We start from the raw sequence: 19,560 nt of genomic DNA, 5'->3' as shown, positions 1-19,560 counted from the left end.
GTTTGCCTCACAAGGGCTGAGTGCACCCCGCTTGCCAACAGCACTCAGCAGACCGGATGGTCACCCATCCAAATGCTAGCCCAGTCTGACAGTGCTTAACTTCGGTGATCTGATGGGGAACCGGTGTTACCACTGCAGCAAGGCTGTTGACAGACTCTTAGATGGAATGTGATAAAAAACTTCAGAGTTGTAGAGTTACCAAAAAAGAGCCTGAATGCCAGTAGATTTGGAATGTTCCGAGTGGTCTGCAAGGACATGTCGAGCCTGAGTATCAAGCAAAGGAAACTATCGAGTGATTTTCAATATGAAACTTTTTGTAAGGTAAATCAAGAGTGTTTTGCAAGTAAGTAAGGGTATAATTTCAAAGCTCCTGTCAATATTTTATGAAAAATATGCAGACTTTAAAGAACTTAAACAGTTTTATGGTCAAAATGCAATAAATTTGTGCTCCTATCTATCACAAAATGAACCAAAATCCAAGACAAGCAAAAAGAAAGGTCTGAAGCTAAATACCACAAAGAAGGGACAAAAAGCCTGCCAAAAAGTGATGGACTTAGCACCTTCTTTTCATGGTGAAGAAGTACTTTCTTTGCATGTTTTGTCTTTTTCATCATATAATTTCAGTTGCTGTTTTTTCCTTCTGCAATTACTCTACAATCATTAAATTTGGCTTCATAATTATATTGGTTACATTTGATTACAGTAAATATTGTTGGTACTTAATAGAGTCATGTGAACTCTGCTTTGCAAAGTGTATGAGCCAGCACTGATAGCATGAAAGACACCATTGGTCACAAAGTAATGAATCCATGGAGATCACACTTCATAAACAGGACAGTTAGGTTGGATGTGAACAACTTGCTCTAGTGCACACAATATGCTCTGTGGTTGGTGACCAGACTTCCTGCACTCTGCATCAGACAGCTTGGGACTCATAGTTTACTTCTCTGGCAGAGGGCTATGGATATCAACTTCCCCTGCAATTACATTGCAGCCTCTCCCTCTCTGAGACATCGTCACTTTTCTAGTGAGTTGGCCTACAAATTGGCTTGCCACTAAGCTCACTACTGTCATACCTAAAGATGATGAGTAGCTGTCTCACTGAAATATTGCACAGTTTATAAGAAAACATTCTATGTTACAACCAAGAATCATACAAGGACTTATTACACTGGGATAGGCTCTAATTTTTCAAGTCCATCAAAATGCATCAGCGTAAGGAAAGTTTCATTTAACACCCATTAAAGCAACTGACTGATTTTCTGTAGCATTACCATAGATAACAGAAAAGAAATAGACAGCTGTGAAATGCTCTTCAAAACTTTAAAATACCAACTTTTAACAGTTTTTATAAACTACTAATTGTGGTTTAGAAATAAAAGTAAGGAAGATGGCTAAGGTGGTCTCAGTAAGTGGGGTATGTAAGCATAACAGAGCAGAATTTTAAATAAGCACTGGTTGTATGTCAATAAATTTTATTACTTCCGCCTGAAGACTTGTTTGATGCAGGTCTCCACACTAGTATGTCTTATGCAAGGCTCTTCATTTCTACACAACTACTGTAACCTACATCCATTTGAAGCTGCTTACTGTGGATGAGCCTTGGTCTTCCCATACAATTTTTATCCCCCCCCCAAAAAAAAATGATTACTTGATGCCTTAGGACGTGTCCTATCAATAAGTCCCTTCTTTTAATCAAGATGTGCCATAAATTTCTTTTCTCACCACCTCTGTTCAGTATCTCCACATTAGTTATGTCATCTAACAAATCTTCAGCATCTAACACCACATTTCAAAAACTACTTCTCTCTTGTAGCCTGGTCTGCTTATAGTCCACGTCCCACTTCCATACAAGGACACACTCTAGACAAATACCTTCAGAACAGCCTTCTGAACTTTTAAATTTAAATTCAGTGTTAACAAATACCTCTTTTTGAGAAGTGCTTTTTTGACGAAGTGAAGGTAAAAAACTTCTAGGTTGTTAGGCAACAACAAATTCCTCTTCAATTTCTTCTATACAAGCTTTTCTCACCATTGGCAATCTGCATTTTATATTTTCTCTACTTCAGCCATTGTCACTTATCTTTCAGCCCCGATAGCAAAACTCATCTCCTACTTTTAAAGGCTCATTCCCTAATCTGATTCCATAAGCATAACCTGAGTTTCTCAAATCCATTCCATGGTCATTGTGTTACCTTTGTTGATTTTCACCTTTTAACCTCTTTTCAAGACACTATCCATTCCGTTCAACTGCTCTTCCAAGTTCTTTGCCCTTTCTGATGATTCTGACAAACCACAAAGTTTTTACACACACACACACACACACACACACACGCACACACACACACACACACACACACACACACACACACACACACACACACACACACACACACACATAAGAGTTAGCAAGTTTTCTTTCTTTTCTGTACATGCCTCTCGATGACTCAACGCACCTGCTTTTCAATGAGTGGTCTCAATAAGTGGTGCTTTCAATTTCTTTCAGAGCAATCTCCTTGTTACCTATCTTTGTGCAATATTTTTCAGTTTTAATCTGCATTCCATAACCAACAGATTATGGCCAGAGTCCACATCTGCACTTGGAAATGTTTTGAATTAAATTCTGGTTATAAAATTAACTATTATCTATCTGAATCCTTTCCATGTCTCCAGGTCACTTCTACATATACTTGTATCACAAAAATTTTCATCACCCTAAATGAGCTGGATAATATCTTTAAACTATTCATAATTGCTTTCAACCAACATTCCATATTCAGACCTGCAGAATGCCCAGTTTATTTTTCCTGATGACAACAGCCTCCTGAGTAGTCCCCACCTAAAGAGCTGAATGGGAGGCTATTTTATCTCAAGAATATTTTACACAAGAGGATGCCATGATCATTAAACCATACAGTAGAGCTGTATGTCCTTGGGAAATATAACAATTGTAGTTTTCTCTTGCTTTCAGTTGTTCACACTACCAACACTGTGGGCCCTTACTGGTTAATGTTATAAGGCCAGGGCCATCATTCATTCATATTGTTTGCCCTGGAAGCACTGAAAAGGCTACTGCCCCTTTCAAGAACTTTACATTAGTCAGGCCCCTCCACAGATACCCCACTAACGTGGTTGCACCTACAGTATGACTATCTGTATCGTCAAGGCACGTAAGCCACCATACCATCCAAAGGCCCTTTGATGTGCCTATACCTCGGATACATTACAATTCTTTACACAGTTGAAATAAGCTGACAATGGAACTGGTTCCAGTACCACATCTTGTTTATCTCCATAATTTGCATTTCCTGAATGCGATCCTCTGTTTTTTGTTATGAAGGTAAGAGTCTAGCTACACATAAGGAACGCCTTTTTTTTTAAAAACAATGTTACGTTTCACACAATCATAAGTCTCGGCAAAATTACAGAATACAGGCCTTGCCAAAATCGCAGAATATACCTACACCATCACTTTCCTTGTCTAGTTACATCAAGACTTAATTTTTTATGTTTATGAAAGCCAAATGGCATCTTCCACTGAGAAAAAGAAAGTCAGTGTGTTAAGTAGGCCACCTGGTTTTTAAAACACTGAATCAAGTCAAATGGCCCAGTAAGTAGATGTGTTTTGCGTATCTCCAGTTTTGTAGATGGGCGATGATGATGTTCGATTTGTGGGGCGCTCAACTGTGTCGTCATCAGCTCCCATAAAAGGTCCCAATTTTTACACAGTCCAATATCTTACACAGTTGAATCGAGCCACTGTCACAAATGATGATGATGATGATGATGATGATGATGAGGACAACACAAACACCCAGTCCCCGGGCAGAAAAATCTCCAACCCGGCTGGGAATCGAAACCAGGACCCCATGATCCAGAGGCAGCAATGCTAGCCACTAGATTGGTGTTACCACTGCAGATATAGTTCTATCAGAAATTTTGTTGCGAGTCATTGATTGATTGATTGATTGATTGTAAAGATACCACATTTATCAGCAACAATATCATAACCAAACGTATGTAATTTTCAGCAAATGAATGATTTCACAATCTCCTTTGGAACTGTATTTTCAAAAGCAGTCTTTCAGTTTTATTTACACTGTCTGCAGGAGTAAGTCTACTGCAACTGTATTTAGGCGTTTATAATAATTCACTGCACCACCTACCAAGGTGTTCAATATAAGCCACAACGCAAAGTGAAAAATTATGTTCTATTTATACTTTAAAAGACTTGCATAATATTCAACACTCACCAGCCAACGTATAATCCATGTCAAATCCATAGAACTTTATGTTCTCCAAATGGAGACTCCGATTCACGAATATCCTGTAAATAAAAACAAAATGGCATGTCAGTTATATCAGTCAGAGATTATCGGCAATGTTAACAGTCATATTTTGTCATTTCACAACTAATTTGTTCAAATTTTCTCACTTGGATACTACAAAGTAAACACAAAGCAACAAAAAAGAAAGGCAAAACAATTTCTGTGGGTCTACAAGCTACATAATACAACAAATAATACTTGTGTTTGAAGCACTATTCATAACTTAGTCACAAATTTAGAACTGTTTTTGCTACATGCCGGAAATGCCTTAGCATATTCCACCATATGTTTTATGAAACTGAAATGTGTAAGCAAAAGGATACTACTTCATTTTCAAGACTATGGTAAGGGGTTAACTTACAATAATACCCACATTAGAAGCATTTTCTACTTCACATTTAAAACTCATTTTCTAAGTGGAGACAGGCACTGATGCATAGTTTTGGTTTTTTTTATTATTAAAATGACATATGGAGTTGGTTTATGAATTCTGGAACAGCAGGAAATGTGGAATTCTAATTGATTAGGAGAGGTAAAGCAGCTTGCAATGTAAGAGGTGGTTTGAATGCCATGGTGACTAACTAGGAACAGTTCTGGTGGATGTGACTTGTTCTTGTCTTAATTCCTAAAACTATGACTTAAAGGGTGACCTACAATTTAAAAAGGAATCAGGTCTTAAACGTAGCTTGAAATTTTTCATTAGGGGTGCAGATGGGAGCACTTAACAAATATGGATAATCATTTGTCATGAGGAGGATGTAAATGGAGAGTCTTAACACATAATATGGTGCCAAAACTAACTGCTAGATGGACAGCTCATCTCCAGGCAAAATATCAGGATAGATATGAAGACCTATTGGACTATGACCTATTAGCCCAGGCAGCTCTGTATGTATCAGAGTTAGCACATTTCTAGCCAGGTGACGGCTTTGACATAACTCATACTTACAGTGTGTATTTCATGGATCAACAGAACAAAATCTGTCTGTGTAAATCCGCTGTTAGGACTGAGTTATATACACGAATGGATGGAGTCACATGAAGACACAAATGGGTAATTTAATTGCAGCATTTGTACTTATTTATAATATTTCAGTGATTCCCTAATATGTATGTATTCATCTGTCCTCAGTTACTTTGATAATAATGATCTCTTCAAAGCAAGGTGTTGGATGTGATCATTTTGACACTATTATTAACAAGTTCAGTCTATATTACAAACGTATTTATTTCTTATGGTGCACACAGTGAAGTATAAAAAATAAAATTATTTGCGATCAAAACTGAACTAACTAATGAAACTAATGAATCTAATAAGTGCGGAGCAAAACAATTCTCCTGTTGTAGTTATATTTTTGTCTTTAACTGCACTAGCTGGTTTCAAATTAGTTTCATTTATTTGTTAGTTAGGTATTCATATTCAACATTGTTCGATATTTTCTAATATTTTAAAGCACTTATTAGAGTTATAAATTCTGTATTGAAATAACAACAAAAGCAAGCTCCAAGTACGAATTGACTGTCAGGTATAAGAAATCTATTCTGCCCATAAGAAATGTTATTATGAATGAGTTCTGTAACCTAATAGCAGGAATCTGGGTAGTTTCTTCTCAAAAATGCTACCAAGAGCTGATAAGAGGATCCAGCAACCCAATTTAGTCCAACCTGAAATTTATTTGCGCTATTTTCTCACCACAGTTTTACATTCAATTAATTTATTCCATAAACTTCACAACGTAAGCATTGTCTGTCTGCTATTGGCTACAGCTCTACTGTATTATATTGTTAGTATTTGTTGCAACCACTCCTTCTCAGTTGTTAAATCAAAGCTGTTTATCTTGAAGGTAAGAATAGCTATTGCTGATGTTTTGGAACCAAATTTCAAAGGTAATAGTTAATTTTATCCACAAAATAAAAAGCATATATCTAATATATTATTTATTTTAATATTTGATCAACCAATTAATTGCTGTTTCCCTCAAATAATGTTAGTTATTAATACATGATCTCACATAACATGACCCATGAGATTTACACTCATTAGCTATTGAATTACAGACACCCTTCACTTTACCCTGATGGCATAGAATCCACAAGACACTGCAAGCTTAACTGCCACTGCAAATGTTGGAGCTGTGTCCGAGGCATACACATATTACTCAGTGGGGTCTCATACTGCAGTGAGGTCAAGTGACTTGCTGGGAGCACAAAGCTCTAGAATGTAACTGTGTATTGCTGCATTTGAAAAAAACATTGATGTACCTGATATGGCAATAGGTTCCTACATCACTAGTCAGTGAAAATGATAAGACGCTGGTCGACATATCAGGCATCTTATTTCATCTGATGTAAACATCCCCCACACAAAAATACTTCCACTGCCTTCCTGAAAATTGCTCTGTTGGCTAGCCTAGTGGATCACCTAATGCCATTTCTTACCTACTTGTACCCTGCCATGTTGTGTAACAATGTGTAAAGCAAATCATCAGTTCAGACTACCTTTTCCATACTTCCAGCATCCAAACAGGTTTCTTACAGCCAAGCTAATCTTTTTAACCTGTGACAAGTAGTGAGCAGTGGCTTTTGAACGCTAAAGCAAGGTGGTGGCTCTAGACGGTATGACTGTTCACCAGGACTCAATTGACAAGTGAGGTATTGCACATCAACATGTTTATTCTCTGTCACAAACCATGACATGAGACGCCAATTCCTATCATCACTGTTGACAGTAACTCAAACTGATTTTAGTTTCCTGTAAACAACTATGTTGTGTAAAAAATCATAACCTCTTGTTACAAATCTGATTGTGAAAACACACACACACACACACACACACACACACACACACACAGAGAGAGAGAGAGAGAGAGAGAGAGAGAGAGAGAGAGAGAGAGAGAGAGAGACCTTAAATACTCTTACACAGAAATTGTTCACAACAATTACATAAATTAGGTTGTAAGCCTAAGTTACATTTTTGTTTGCTCACAATTCCTTTCAAGGCATAAGATTATCATTTTTTTTTCATTGTATATAAATTCATGTGTTGTAATATAATTTTTCTTTCGACCATATCTGTATCACCATTTTAAATTTATTTTCATGCTATTCCCTAGTGTCTAACGGAACGTTATTGAAAACTATATGTAATTGCAAATGTGTTGCCGGTGCTGGATTTTGTGCTTAAACTAACCTTTCGATTAAGTCAGTAAATATATGATGGAATTCATGTTGGGCGATCTGGTTGGTCAAATAATTTCGTTGTTCTGAACGTTCTTCAAATCAATCAAAATTCAGTCATTGTTTGGGAACATGATATGCACGAAGGGCTGTAAATTGTCTGCAAGTAGCCAAACATAACCATTTCCAGCCAAAGATCGGTGCGGTTGGATCAGAGGACACAGTCCATCCCACTGAACACAGCCCACACCATTATGGAGCCACCGCCAACTTGTACAGTGACTTGTTGACAACTTGGATCCGTGGCTTCGTGGGGCCTGTGCCACCCTCGAACATATCATCGGCTTTTGCCAACTGAAAACGGGACTCATCTGACCAGGAACTGGTTTTCCAGTCGTCTAGGGGCCAACTGATATTGTCAAGAGCCCAGGAGAGGTGCTGCAGGTGATGTCGAGCCGCTGGCAAAGGCACCTGGGTTAGTCGTCTGCTGACAGCCCATTAACGCCGAAGTCCACCTCACTGTCTTAATGGTTATATTATCCGTATGTCCCACATTGATTTCTGCTGCTATTTCATTCAGTGTTACTTGTCTGTTCGCAAACTTGTCGAGATATGCAAATGCCGCTGCGTCGGGTCGTCGGCGTTGTCCTTGAAATTTCGTATTCTCGGCACACTCTTGACATTGTGTATCTCAGAATTCCCTAAAGATTTCCGAAACAGAATGAATGTCCCACGTGTCTAGGTCCAAATACCATTCCACATTCAAAGTCTGTTAATTCCCGTCGTGTGGCCATAATCTTTTCACATAAATGCTATGGCACCCGTGGTCTAGGGGTAGCGTCTTTGATTCATAATCAAAACGTCTTCGGTTCCGGGTTCGATCCCCGCCACTGCCCAAATTTTGATAAATAATCAGCATTGGCGGCCGAAGACTTCCGGCATAAGAAGTCAGCCTCATTCTGCCAACGGCCTTGTCAAAGAGGGCGGAGGAGCGGATAGAGGTTCAGGGCACTCTCTTGTCCTAGGGGTGGGAAATTGCCCCTAAAAGTGGAAGAATCAGCAATGATCAACGACATGAGGATGCAGAAGGCAATGGAAACCACTGCATTAAAGACACGTAACGTGTATCCACAGGACATGTGACCCGTAATTGAAGAAGTGTCAAGATGATCTCTCCATTGGCAAAAGATTCCGGAATAGTCCCCCATTCGGATCTCCGGGAGGGGACTGCCAAGGGGGAGGTTATCATGAGACAAAGACTGAATAATCTACGAAAGGATAACGTTCTACGAGTCGGGGCGTGGAATGCCAGAAGCTTGAACGTGGTAGGGAAACTAGAAAATCTGAAAAGGGAAATGCAAATCTAGGTATAGTAGGGGTCAGTGAAGTGAAGTGGAAGGAAGACAAGGATTTCTGGTCAGACGAGTATCGGGTAATATCAACAGCAGCAGAAAATGATATAACAGGTGTAGGATTCGTTATGAATAGGAAGGTAGGCCAGAGGGTGTGTTACTGTGAACAGTTCAGTGACCGGGTTGTTCTAATCAGAATCGACAGCAGACCAACACCGACAACGATAGTTCAGGTATACATGCCGACGTCGCAAGCTGAATATGAACAGATAGAGAAAGTGTATGAGGATATTGAAAGGGTAATGCAGTATGTAAAGGGGGACGAAAATCTAATAGTCATGGGCGACTGGAATGCAGTTGTAGGGGAAGGAGTAGAAGAAAAGGTTACAGGAGAATATGGGCTTGGGACAAGGAATGAAAGATGAGAAAGACTAATTGAGTTCTGTAACAAGTTTCAGCTAGTAATAGCGAATACCCTATTCAAGAATCACAAGAGGAGGAAGTATACTTGGAAAAGGCCGGGAGATACGGGAAAATTTCAATTAGATTACATCATGGTCAGACAGAGATTCCGAAATCAGATACTGGATTGTAAGGCGTACCCAGGAGCAGATATAGACTCAGATCACAACATAGTAGTGATGAAGAGTAGGCTGAAGTTCAAGATATTAGTCAGGAAGAATCAATACGCAAAGAAGTGGGATACGGAAGTACTAAGGAATGACGAGATACGTTTGAAGTTCTCTAACGCTATAGATACAGCAATAAGGAATAGCGCAGTAGGCAGTACAGTTGAAGAGGAATGGACATCTCTAAAAAGGGCCATCACAAAAGTTGGGAAGGAAAACATAGGTACAAAGAAGGTAGCTGCGAAGAAACCATGGGTAACAGAAGAAATACTTCAGTTGATTGATGAAAGGAGGAAGTACAAACATGTTCCGGGAAAATCAGTAATACAGAAATACAAGTCGCTGAGGAATGAAATAAATAGGAAGTGCAGGGAAGCTAAGATGAAATGGCTGCAGAAAAAATGTGAAGACATCGAAAAAGATATGATTGTCGGAAGGACAGACTCAGCATACAGGAAAGTCAAAACAACCTTTGGTGACATTAAAAGCAACGGTGGTAACATTAAGAGTGCAACGGGAATTCCACTGTTAAATGCAGAGGAGAGAGCAGATAGGTGGAAAGAATACATTGAAAGCCTCTATGAGGGTGAAGATTTGTCTGATGTGATAGAAGAAGAAACAGGAGTCGATTTAGAAGAGATAGGGGATCCAGTATTAGAATCGGAATTTAAAAGAGCTTTGGAGGACTTACGGTCAAATAAGGCAGAAGGGATAGATAACATTCCATCAGAATTTCTAAAATCATTGAGGGAGGTGGCAACAAAACGACTATTCACGTTGGTGTGTAGAATATATGAGTCTGGCGATATACCATCTGACTTTCGGAAAAGCATCATCCACACAATTCCGAAGACGGCAAGAGCTGACAAGTGCGAGAATTATCGCACAATCAGCTTAACAGCTCATGCATCGAAGCTGCTTACAAGAATAATATACAGAAGAATGGAAAAGAAAATTGAGAATGCGCTAGGTGATGATCAGTTTGGCTTTAGGAAAAGTAAAGGGACGAGAGAGGCAATTCTGACGTTACGGCTAATAATGGAAGCCAGACTAAAGAAAAATCAAGACACTTTCATAGGATTTGTCGACCTGGAAAAAGCGTTCGACAATATAAAATGGTGCAAGCTGTTCGAGATTCTGAAAAAGTAGGGGTAAGCTATAGGGAGAGACGGGTCATATACAATATGTACAACAACCAAGAGGGAATAATTAGAGTGGACGATCAAGAACGATGTGCTCGTATTAAGAAGCGTGTAAGACAAGGCTGTAGCCTTTCGCCCCTACTCTTCAATCTGTACATCGAGGAAGCAATGACGGAAATAAAAGAAAGGTTCAGGAGTGGAATTAAAACACAAGGTGAAAGGATATCAATGATACGATTCGCTGATGACATTGCTTTCCTGAGTGAAAGTGAAGAAGAATTAAATGATCTGCTGAACGGAATGAACAGTCTAATGAGTACACAGTATGGTTTGAGAGTAAATCGGAGAAAGACGAAGGTAATGAGAAGTAGTAGAAATGAGAACAGCGAGAAACTTAACATCAGGATTGATGGTCACGAAGTCAATGAAGCTCAGGAATTCTGATACCTAGGCAGTAAAATAACCAATGACGGACGGAGCAAGGAGGACATCAAAAGCAGACTCGCTACGGCAAAAAAGGCATTTCTGGCCAAGAGAAGTCTACTAATATCAAATACCGGCCTTAATTTGAGGAAGAAATTTCTGAGGATGTACGTCTGGAGTGCAGCATTGTATGGTAGTGAAACATGGACTGTGGGAAAATCGGAACAGAAGAGAATCGAAGCATTTGAGATGTGGTGCTATAGACGAATGTTGAAAATTAGGTGGACTGATAAGGTCAGGAATGAGGAGGTTCTACGCAGAATCGGAGAGGAAAGGAATATGTGGAAAACACTGATAAGGAGAAGGGACAGGATGATAGGACATCTGCTAAGACATGAGGGAATGACTTCCATGCTACTAGAGGGACCTGTAGAGGGCAAAAACTGTAGAGGAAGACAGAGATTGGAATACGTCAAGCAAATAATTGAGGACGTAGGTTGCAAGTGCTACTCTGAGATGAAGAGGTTAGCACAGGAAAGGAATTCGTGGCGGGCCGCATCAAACCAGTCAGTAGACTGATGACCAAAAAAAAAAAAAGACCTGAGTACGAATGTCGGGCCGGCCTAGGTGGCCGTGCGGTTCTAGTCGCTACAGTCTGGAACCGCGTGACCGCTACGGTCGCAGGTTCGAATCCTGCCTCGGGCATGGATGTGTGTGATGTCCTTAGGTTAGTTAGGTTTAAGTAGTTCTAAGTTCTAGGGGACTGATAACCACAGATGTTAAGTCCCAAAGTGCTCAGAGCCATTTGAACGAATGTCGGCTCCGCCACTGTACTGCCCTTTTATACCCTGTGTAAGCGATACTACAACCTCTGTATATGTGCATATTGATATACAATGACTTTTGTCACCTCTTTGTGTCATGCACATCCCCGATGCATGTAATATATATCTGGTCTCAAATCACACTTTGCATATGTGAGAGACACAAACAAATTGATTTTCCACTTTTTATACGAGCGAGATATTGCAGACCAACTGAAGACGACTAGGCATGAAGTCAGGTTGTTACACATCGAAAAGCAAGGATTGAGAAATGAGTAGTATAGTTTGACCTAAGTGACACAGGTGATAAAAGGCACAAATGCTCACATAAAACAATACGAAGCGTCTGGGCAACTTACAACCTCAATTGCTGATGCTACTCATAGCTTCCAACACGGTGGCAACCACAAGAATAGATGTCAGTAAACGCCATACAGAGGAATCTTGGTGTCAAAATGCTAAACTACGAATGTTAACTGTGGCAAGGGAATGATGTCGGCTGAAAAGTACTGGGAAAGCTGCCGTTACTTACTTTGACAAGAAAAATGAAAAGGCAGATCCATGAATCACACAGAAACAGAGTTGGACGAAAACTTGTTAAAATGTCCCCATAGATGCTCACGCTTTCGTTTATCCTGCGTCTCCCATATTACTCGCCTTGGATTAACCAAATCTTCTGTAGTATTTGTCTCAAACACTTCGTAAGGATTTTGAGCCAGTCTTTGATGCACGCTGAGGTAATGAAATCTAACAACAACAAAAAAAATCGCTGTGATGTGAACAGCTTGTCATCATCATCACGGTGATACGGTACTACGTTTACAAGCCATACAATTTCTGAAAGACGAAAAACGAATTTCGGGAACCGTTTTCCGCTGTCGTGTTTATATGTTAAGGTCTGAAGCGCATTTCCTATAGCCCAGATAAATACGGCACCTAAAAAACAGCTGTTACACTTTTCTCATTTAGTCAGTACAGTTGCTAGTTCTCTTCCAAAGACGAGAAGTAAACAGCTTCCGTCTAATATTTCAATGTATCCTTCAATGCAGAAAAAGCCACACGCCCATATTAGACAAAAACTTTTAAAAACAAGACAAAACCTGACATCCCATGCACTTTCAAAACCGGTTGCGTTTGGGCCATTCCGTGCCACGTGGTCTAGTATCGAGAAATGTTCCCACATGACCATCATGGATTTTGATGAAATTTTGTATGAACATTCACACATGTTCTCAATGAACACTGGTAAAGCTTCAGTTTCAGAAATTCAATACTTGCAGATATACAGTCACTTGTTTGAAACTATAGCACAGCTTCCAATAGTGCATCCTTGAATTTACAGCAACTTTGAGATGAGATCTCTCTGTATTTGCATGAAAGAAACAAAACTTGGCCATCTTATACAACTTTTAGAGCTCTTTAAAGTAAAATATTAAGAAAAGGATTTCTGAGCAATTTTCATATAGATAATTTGAAGCAAAGTTGGGTAAAAAACAGCTGTTTAAAAAAAATGCGAACTTTAGTTTTTTTTATATCTCCAAAAGTAATTGTGGGATGTACATGAAACTTTGCACACCATAACTCACCAACACAAGGTCTTAGAATATAAAATTTCATTCTCTTATTGCTTTCCATTATTTCACAAATCTAGGGTGAAGTTGACGATTTTTCAAGAAGTGCTAAAAATGGGTATTTTTAGTCAAATTTTTCAAAAAAGTGTTTTCTCCAAACTCTTCTAAACTATGGTCATTAGAAAAAGCATATTCTAAACTATCTAGAAAAGTGGAATTGGTTTTGCAATGCAAGCATACAAGGCCCTATAAAGTAGCATTATCAAAGAGGCGCACTGGAAGTTTGAACACATTTTTCTGGCACTCAAATTATACCTGAAACCTTTTATTATGACTAATAAATGTTTATTAGTGCCTTAAATAATTGAAATAAAAAGATCTGGTAAATAGGCAATGAGACTGTCAGAAAAAACTTGAAAACTATGAGAAGTAGCCCTTCTGCTTTTATCAGAAGTGTTCATCTGCATAAAACTCTTCTCATACGTAAAAAAATGAAAAAAAAGATCATAAAGAATTCAATGAATAATAGCTTCATATTTTTTGTACTTCTCAAAATTGTAAATATTTACAAGTGCAAAAGAAGACCTAATTTTTGGATTCAATTGTACAAAACATTTTTCCAAAAAAGAATTGGTTTGCATGAATCATGCATCAAGTGATGTAAATTTTCCAATCAATATTGCAGAGATTTTTATTACATAGGTGTTGTAACCTGTGAATTTTTGTCTTGAAGTTATTAGGGAAACATGTGAAATTGGTTGGTTAAACATCTAAGAGTTTAATTTTGTATTTAATCACACTTAAATGTAACCTACTACCTTGGTAAATACGTAACCACTAGTTTCACAGAGAAAATTCACAAGATTCACTGTTTATAGAAAATATAATGGCAACAATTACTTTAACAATCAGATTGTTTCATTATTGTGAGCCTTGTTTGAACAATCAGTATTTCAGTGGTGTGTTTGCAGCATAGTGAGTGGGTTCTCTTGACTGAGTGTCGCTTGTTAAGTGATTCGTAAGACCATCAAAGTTTGTAATCTAACTTACAAAAAATTGTATTGATTGTGTCTTTTATAGCATATATATCTCGTATTAGATTTTTTTCGTTGGTATTATACATTGTGTATAATTTCATTCAGTAGCAATTTGTCTGAAATTTAAGCAGACTATAATTTGCACTTAGAGGCCAAATACATTATTTAGTTACTGATTAGAGATGAATGCAGATGGGCACAGCATACCTTCCTGCTCAATGGGCAAGGAGATAGTGGAACAAAGTATCATGTCACTTTCTTTGCCAAAAAAGCTGCTTTAAAATGGTTTGCGGGTTTTAGTGATGAGGAGAAAGAGTTGTTGGTCCAACGTTCTGAAGCAAAGCTGGACAATACCTCTCAAGTTAGCCTACAACATGACGCCCTGTTATTGACACAATATGAGAGGTTACAAAAAAAATGCTTCAATCCCTTTGGGAAGGTGAATCATAATGTTAAGGCAGGAATTCGCACTCTTGGTACTGAAACAGCTAATAAGGCTTCTGATATGTTGAAGAAGCAGCTTGTTAATAACATAAAGCCAGGTCAGAAAATTTGTCCGGCTTGCAGGACTACCTTAAATAAACACTTGGATCAGCCTATCATCACATTCTGATGAGGACTTTACACCAAAAGAAGAATTAAATAGTAGCTTATTGTTTATTGGTATTTCACCCCTGAAGAGAACAGTAAGCTACAGAGATAAGCCCCAATATGTGAAGAAGAAAATTCAAAAGGCTCAAAATGTGATTAAAAACAGAATTGTAAATGCAATGGGAGTAAACCGACAAATTGAAGATGCTAGTGAAATTAAGGAACGTGGAAACGACTATGAACATTTGCTGACTGAACTGAAAGCCAAGATGCAGAATGCAATTCATAAAGAACAGATGCAAATTTTAACCTTGGCACCTGTAAGTTGGACAGTCAGACAAACAGCAGCTCAGTTCGGTGTGTCCGAAAGAATGGTGAAGAATGCTCGGAAGCTTAAGGCAGAGAAGGGCATTCTGGCACGTCCCGAAAATAGGCAAAGCAGGAAATTACCAGCAGAAGTTTCTAGTAGAGTGTGAAATTTTTTTGAAGATGATGAGTATAGTAGGGTGTGCCCTGGAAAAAAAGATAGTATTTCAGTTAGACTTTTAGTTAGAAAGACATACATGCAGAAAAGATTGTTACTTTGCAATTTACGGGAAATGTATGTTATCTATAAGAATATAAATGGTCCAGAAATAGGATTCTCAAAGTTTTGTGAACTTAGACCCAAATGGTGTGTAACAGTAGGATCAGCTGGAATGCATGCAGTTTGCGTCTGTGCAATTCACCAAAATGTTAAGCTTATGCTTAGCGGAGCTGGTATACGTGAAAATTATAAGGAGATTCTTAGCAAGGCAGTTTGAACTCTTAAACAGTGCATGCTACATCGCTGTGAAAGGTGTCCTGGGCCCGAAGCTATAGCATCTGAAATTGCCAGCTATTTCCTAGATCATGAGCCACAGGAAGTTATTGTGTTTAAGCAATGGATACATACCGATCGGGCCACACTGGACACGAAGCAAATGGTAGTGGATGAATTTAGTGAAGATGTAAATAATAAAATATGGAGTCTGTCATGCCATCATTACATTGCCAAGAATCAAAGCTTGCATTTTAAAGGCCTTAAATGTCATCTGAAAGACGAAGAGCTTGTTGTCCTAATGGATTTTGCAGAAAATTATTCTTTTATCATTCAGGATGCTGTGCAAGGCTTCCACTGGGACAATAGTCAAGCAACAATTCATCCATTTGTTATCTACTTTCGTCAAAATGATAAAGTAGAATCTTTTAAGTTTTTGCATTATCAGATATTGTTTGCGGCATGACACTATTACAGTTCACATTTTTATCAAGGAGCTCATCAAATATATAAAATCACAGTTTGCACAGATATGCCACATTCATTATTTCAGTGCTCAATATAAAAATTTCAAGAATTTCCTAAATTTGTGCTACCATTTTGGAATGACAGCCGAATGGAAGTCACGGGAAATCACCTTGTGATGGGATTGGAGGTACAACAAAGCGGTTAGCACCAAGAGCAAGCTTGCAACGGCCACTTAATGGACAATATCTTACTCCCCTAGATCTGTTTAACTTCTGCTCTGAAAACATTATGGAATTAAATTTGTTTTCGTCACTAAAGGTGAAATTGAAAAAAATATTGTCACAAGAAGAGAGGTTTAAACTTGGACAAATTGTAGCAGGCACTAGAGAAAATCATCACTTTTTACCTATTGATGAAACAAAAATTCTGGTCAGCAGAGTTTCAAATGATTGTTCATCTTTTCTACCTAAAATGGGTCACAGTAATGAAGGAGGCATATTAATGTCTGCTCTCCGACCAGGACAATATGTTGCATGCATCTATGAAAACGTGTGGTGGATTGGGAATATCTGTGAGACCTCCACAGAGCAAAGGGATGCATTAATAAACTTTATGCACCCACATGGTCCAGCAAATTCATTTTATTGGCCGCCAAGTGACAAGTGCTGGGTTCCGGAACACCACATTATTGCAGTTATTCCAGCTCCATCAGTAAATTCGTCTGGCCGGCAATACACCATTCCTCTTGATATTCATCAGAAAATTAATGTAGCATATCAAAAATTGAAATAGATTAGAGGAAACAATCTAAGGAACCCAAGAGTGCCTTCTAATTTTACACAGGGCACTTAAATAATTTTACTATCAGGCTTGGGAACCTGCGTAAAGAAATCCTTATCAGGCTTGGGATCCTGTGGTAAAGAAACCCACCCGCGGCTGTTGTTGCTAAGCTATCGGGCGTGGCCCCTATGGCAATGGGAAAGCTGGTTTTCTCAGGTGAAATGAAACTAGCAGTGGTTACGCCACCATGGACCATAGCAACTCATTTATACACTTCTTTTCCGTCCGTAAGCTGGTGTTGTTCATTAAACAGGCATCTAATAATTAGATGATTATGCAAATAAATTTTACGATTTACATTCATTCTTAATAATAATTGTGTGTGTGTGTGTGTGTGTGTGTGTGTGTGTGTGAGAGAGAGAGAGAGAGAGAGAGAGAGAGAGAGAGAGAGAGAGAGAGAGAGAGGGGGGGGACAATTAAGAAATAACATTGTTTCTATTTTTATTCTTTTGGTATTCGGACTTAAGCTAGGTCCTATTCATCAGGACTTCTTATTTCACTTATCCCAGACATTAATAAACAGGTATAAGGCAAAATAAAAGATTTCAGGTATAATTTGAGTGCCAGAAAAACGTGTTCAAACTTCCAGTGCGCCTCTTTGATGATGCTACTTTATAGGGCCTTGTATGCTTGCATTGCAAAACCAAATCCACTTTTCTAGATAGTTTAGAATATGCTCTTTCTAATGACCATAGTTTAGAAGAGTTTGGAGAAAACATTTTTTGAAAAATTTGACTAAAATACTCATTTTTAGCACTTCTTGAAAAATCGTCAACTTCACCCTAGATTTGTGAAATAATGGAAAGCAATAGGAGAATGAAATTTTATATATTGGTGAGTTATGGTGTGCAAAGTTTCATGTATATCCCACACTTACTTTTGGAGATATAAAAAAACTAAAGTTCAAATTTTTTTAAACAGCTATTTTTTTCGCCCAACTTTGCTTCAAATTATCTATATGAATATTGCTCAGAAATCCTTTTCTTAATATTTTACTTTAAAGAGCTCTAAAAGTTGTATAAGATGGCCAAGTTTTGTTTCTTTCATGCAAATACTTACAGATATATCTCATCTCAAAGTTGCTGAAAATTCAAGGACGCACTATAGAAAGCTGTGCTATGGTCTTAAACAAGTGACTGTATCTCCGAAAGTATTGAATTTCTGAAACTGAAACTTTACCAGTGTTCATTGAGAACATGTGTGAATGTTCATACAAAATATCATCAAAATCCATGAGGGTCATGTGGGAGCCTCTAGACCACTTGGCATGGAATGACCCGTTTACATGGCAGCAAAATTCGATTGCGGAATTGAGAAACAGGAAACTAGAAGCGGATTTCCAGAATCAACTTTGAAGTGACATGGCCATCCATTAGTTGTACTGGGAAATCGGTTTACGAAATCCGGTTTTATGAGTCCTATGTAAACAGGGTGTGAAGAGTCACGATCCCGTTTAAACTTTTCACATAATCATGTCTCATATTAAGTACACGACTATTCTTAACAATGCTTCTATAACAAAGCAAACAACATTCAAAAACAAAATCTCACTGCAAAGTAGAATATAGTTTTCTTTGACACAATTCATAGTTTTATCTGGCACTAATCGATGGTGGCAGTCATATACGTATTCATGGTTTTCATCTTACGCGACATGACTCGACTACTTGTCGGTAATGCATCTTATTTGATTAAGTAAAAACACTATTATACGAGATTACTGAATGTTTGTTGCGTCATTTCTGTCACCACAGTCTCGGTTCAGCAAAAAGATTATTCTTCTGCATTTATTTTTAATGGCACCGTTTTGTCTTTCAAACGCTGTACACAGCACTTCTAAATTGATATAAACTCTTACTATTGTCGAGATACAACGCACTCAATCTACTTATTCTTACCTAATTGAAGCCTGTCGACTATGGCCTTTTCGCCCATCGAAATAGCCGTCATCAGCAAAATCATCCATGAACAGCTGAATTGTTGAGGTATCAATACTATAGTGGGCAGACCTCAACAATTAAATTATAAACAGGTTTCCACTCCATTCTCCGCTAGCTCTGACTCAGTTTTAAACTGCTCATTTCGTTGTTCTTATTTTGTTGTTCCGAACTACTTCGCATCTCCACTATGGTTACTATACGATCTGAATACAGAATACAGACCGAAAACAGTTGTCTGTTGTCTCATAATCCGAAAACGTAACTTCCGTGCAAAGATAATTCTTGGTCGTACACTATCGCTGAAAGTAATCGACATACACAATTTTGACTGGAGTGGGAATGTAGTTTGTATTCTGCATTGCCCATGATAAATCTCTATGGCCATGCAAATTCTGAAATTTGTGAATTGGTTTATGAATTGTGTCATGGAAGGTTTTAA

The 19,560-nt window shown here is 38.3% G+C and overlaps 1 protein-coding gene and 1 pseudogene across 3 annotated transcripts in view; both read right to left on the bottom strand.

Annotated features, from left to right (window-relative positions):
* The window catches only part of LOC124742400 (cytosolic purine 5'-nucleotidase), a 458,666-nt gene that overhangs the window by 102,716 nt on the left and 336,390 nt on the right, over positions 1-19,560 (bottom strand). For all 3 annotated transcript variants that reach the window (XM_047248892.1, XM_047248829.1, XM_047248933.1), the window contains exon 2: positions 4,254-4,327. In XM_047248892.1, coding sequence (XP_047104848.1) covers positions 4,254-4,327 — 74 coding nt within the window. The remainder of the gene's footprint in view (positions 1-4,253; positions 4,328-19,560) is intronic.
* LOC124727371 lies at positions 33-151 on the bottom strand (annotated as a pseudogene).

The sequence above is a fragment of the Schistocerca piceifrons genome, chromosome 1 (genome assembly GCF_021461385.2).
Source record: "Schistocerca piceifrons isolate TAMUIC-IGC-003096 chromosome 1, iqSchPice1.1, whole genome shotgun sequence".
Classification (NCBI taxonomy): Eukaryota; Metazoa; Arthropoda; class Insecta; order Orthoptera; family Acrididae; genus Schistocerca; species Schistocerca piceifrons.
Note: the sequence above shows the minus strand (reverse complement) of the source record. Positions and strands in the feature narration are given on the sequence as shown.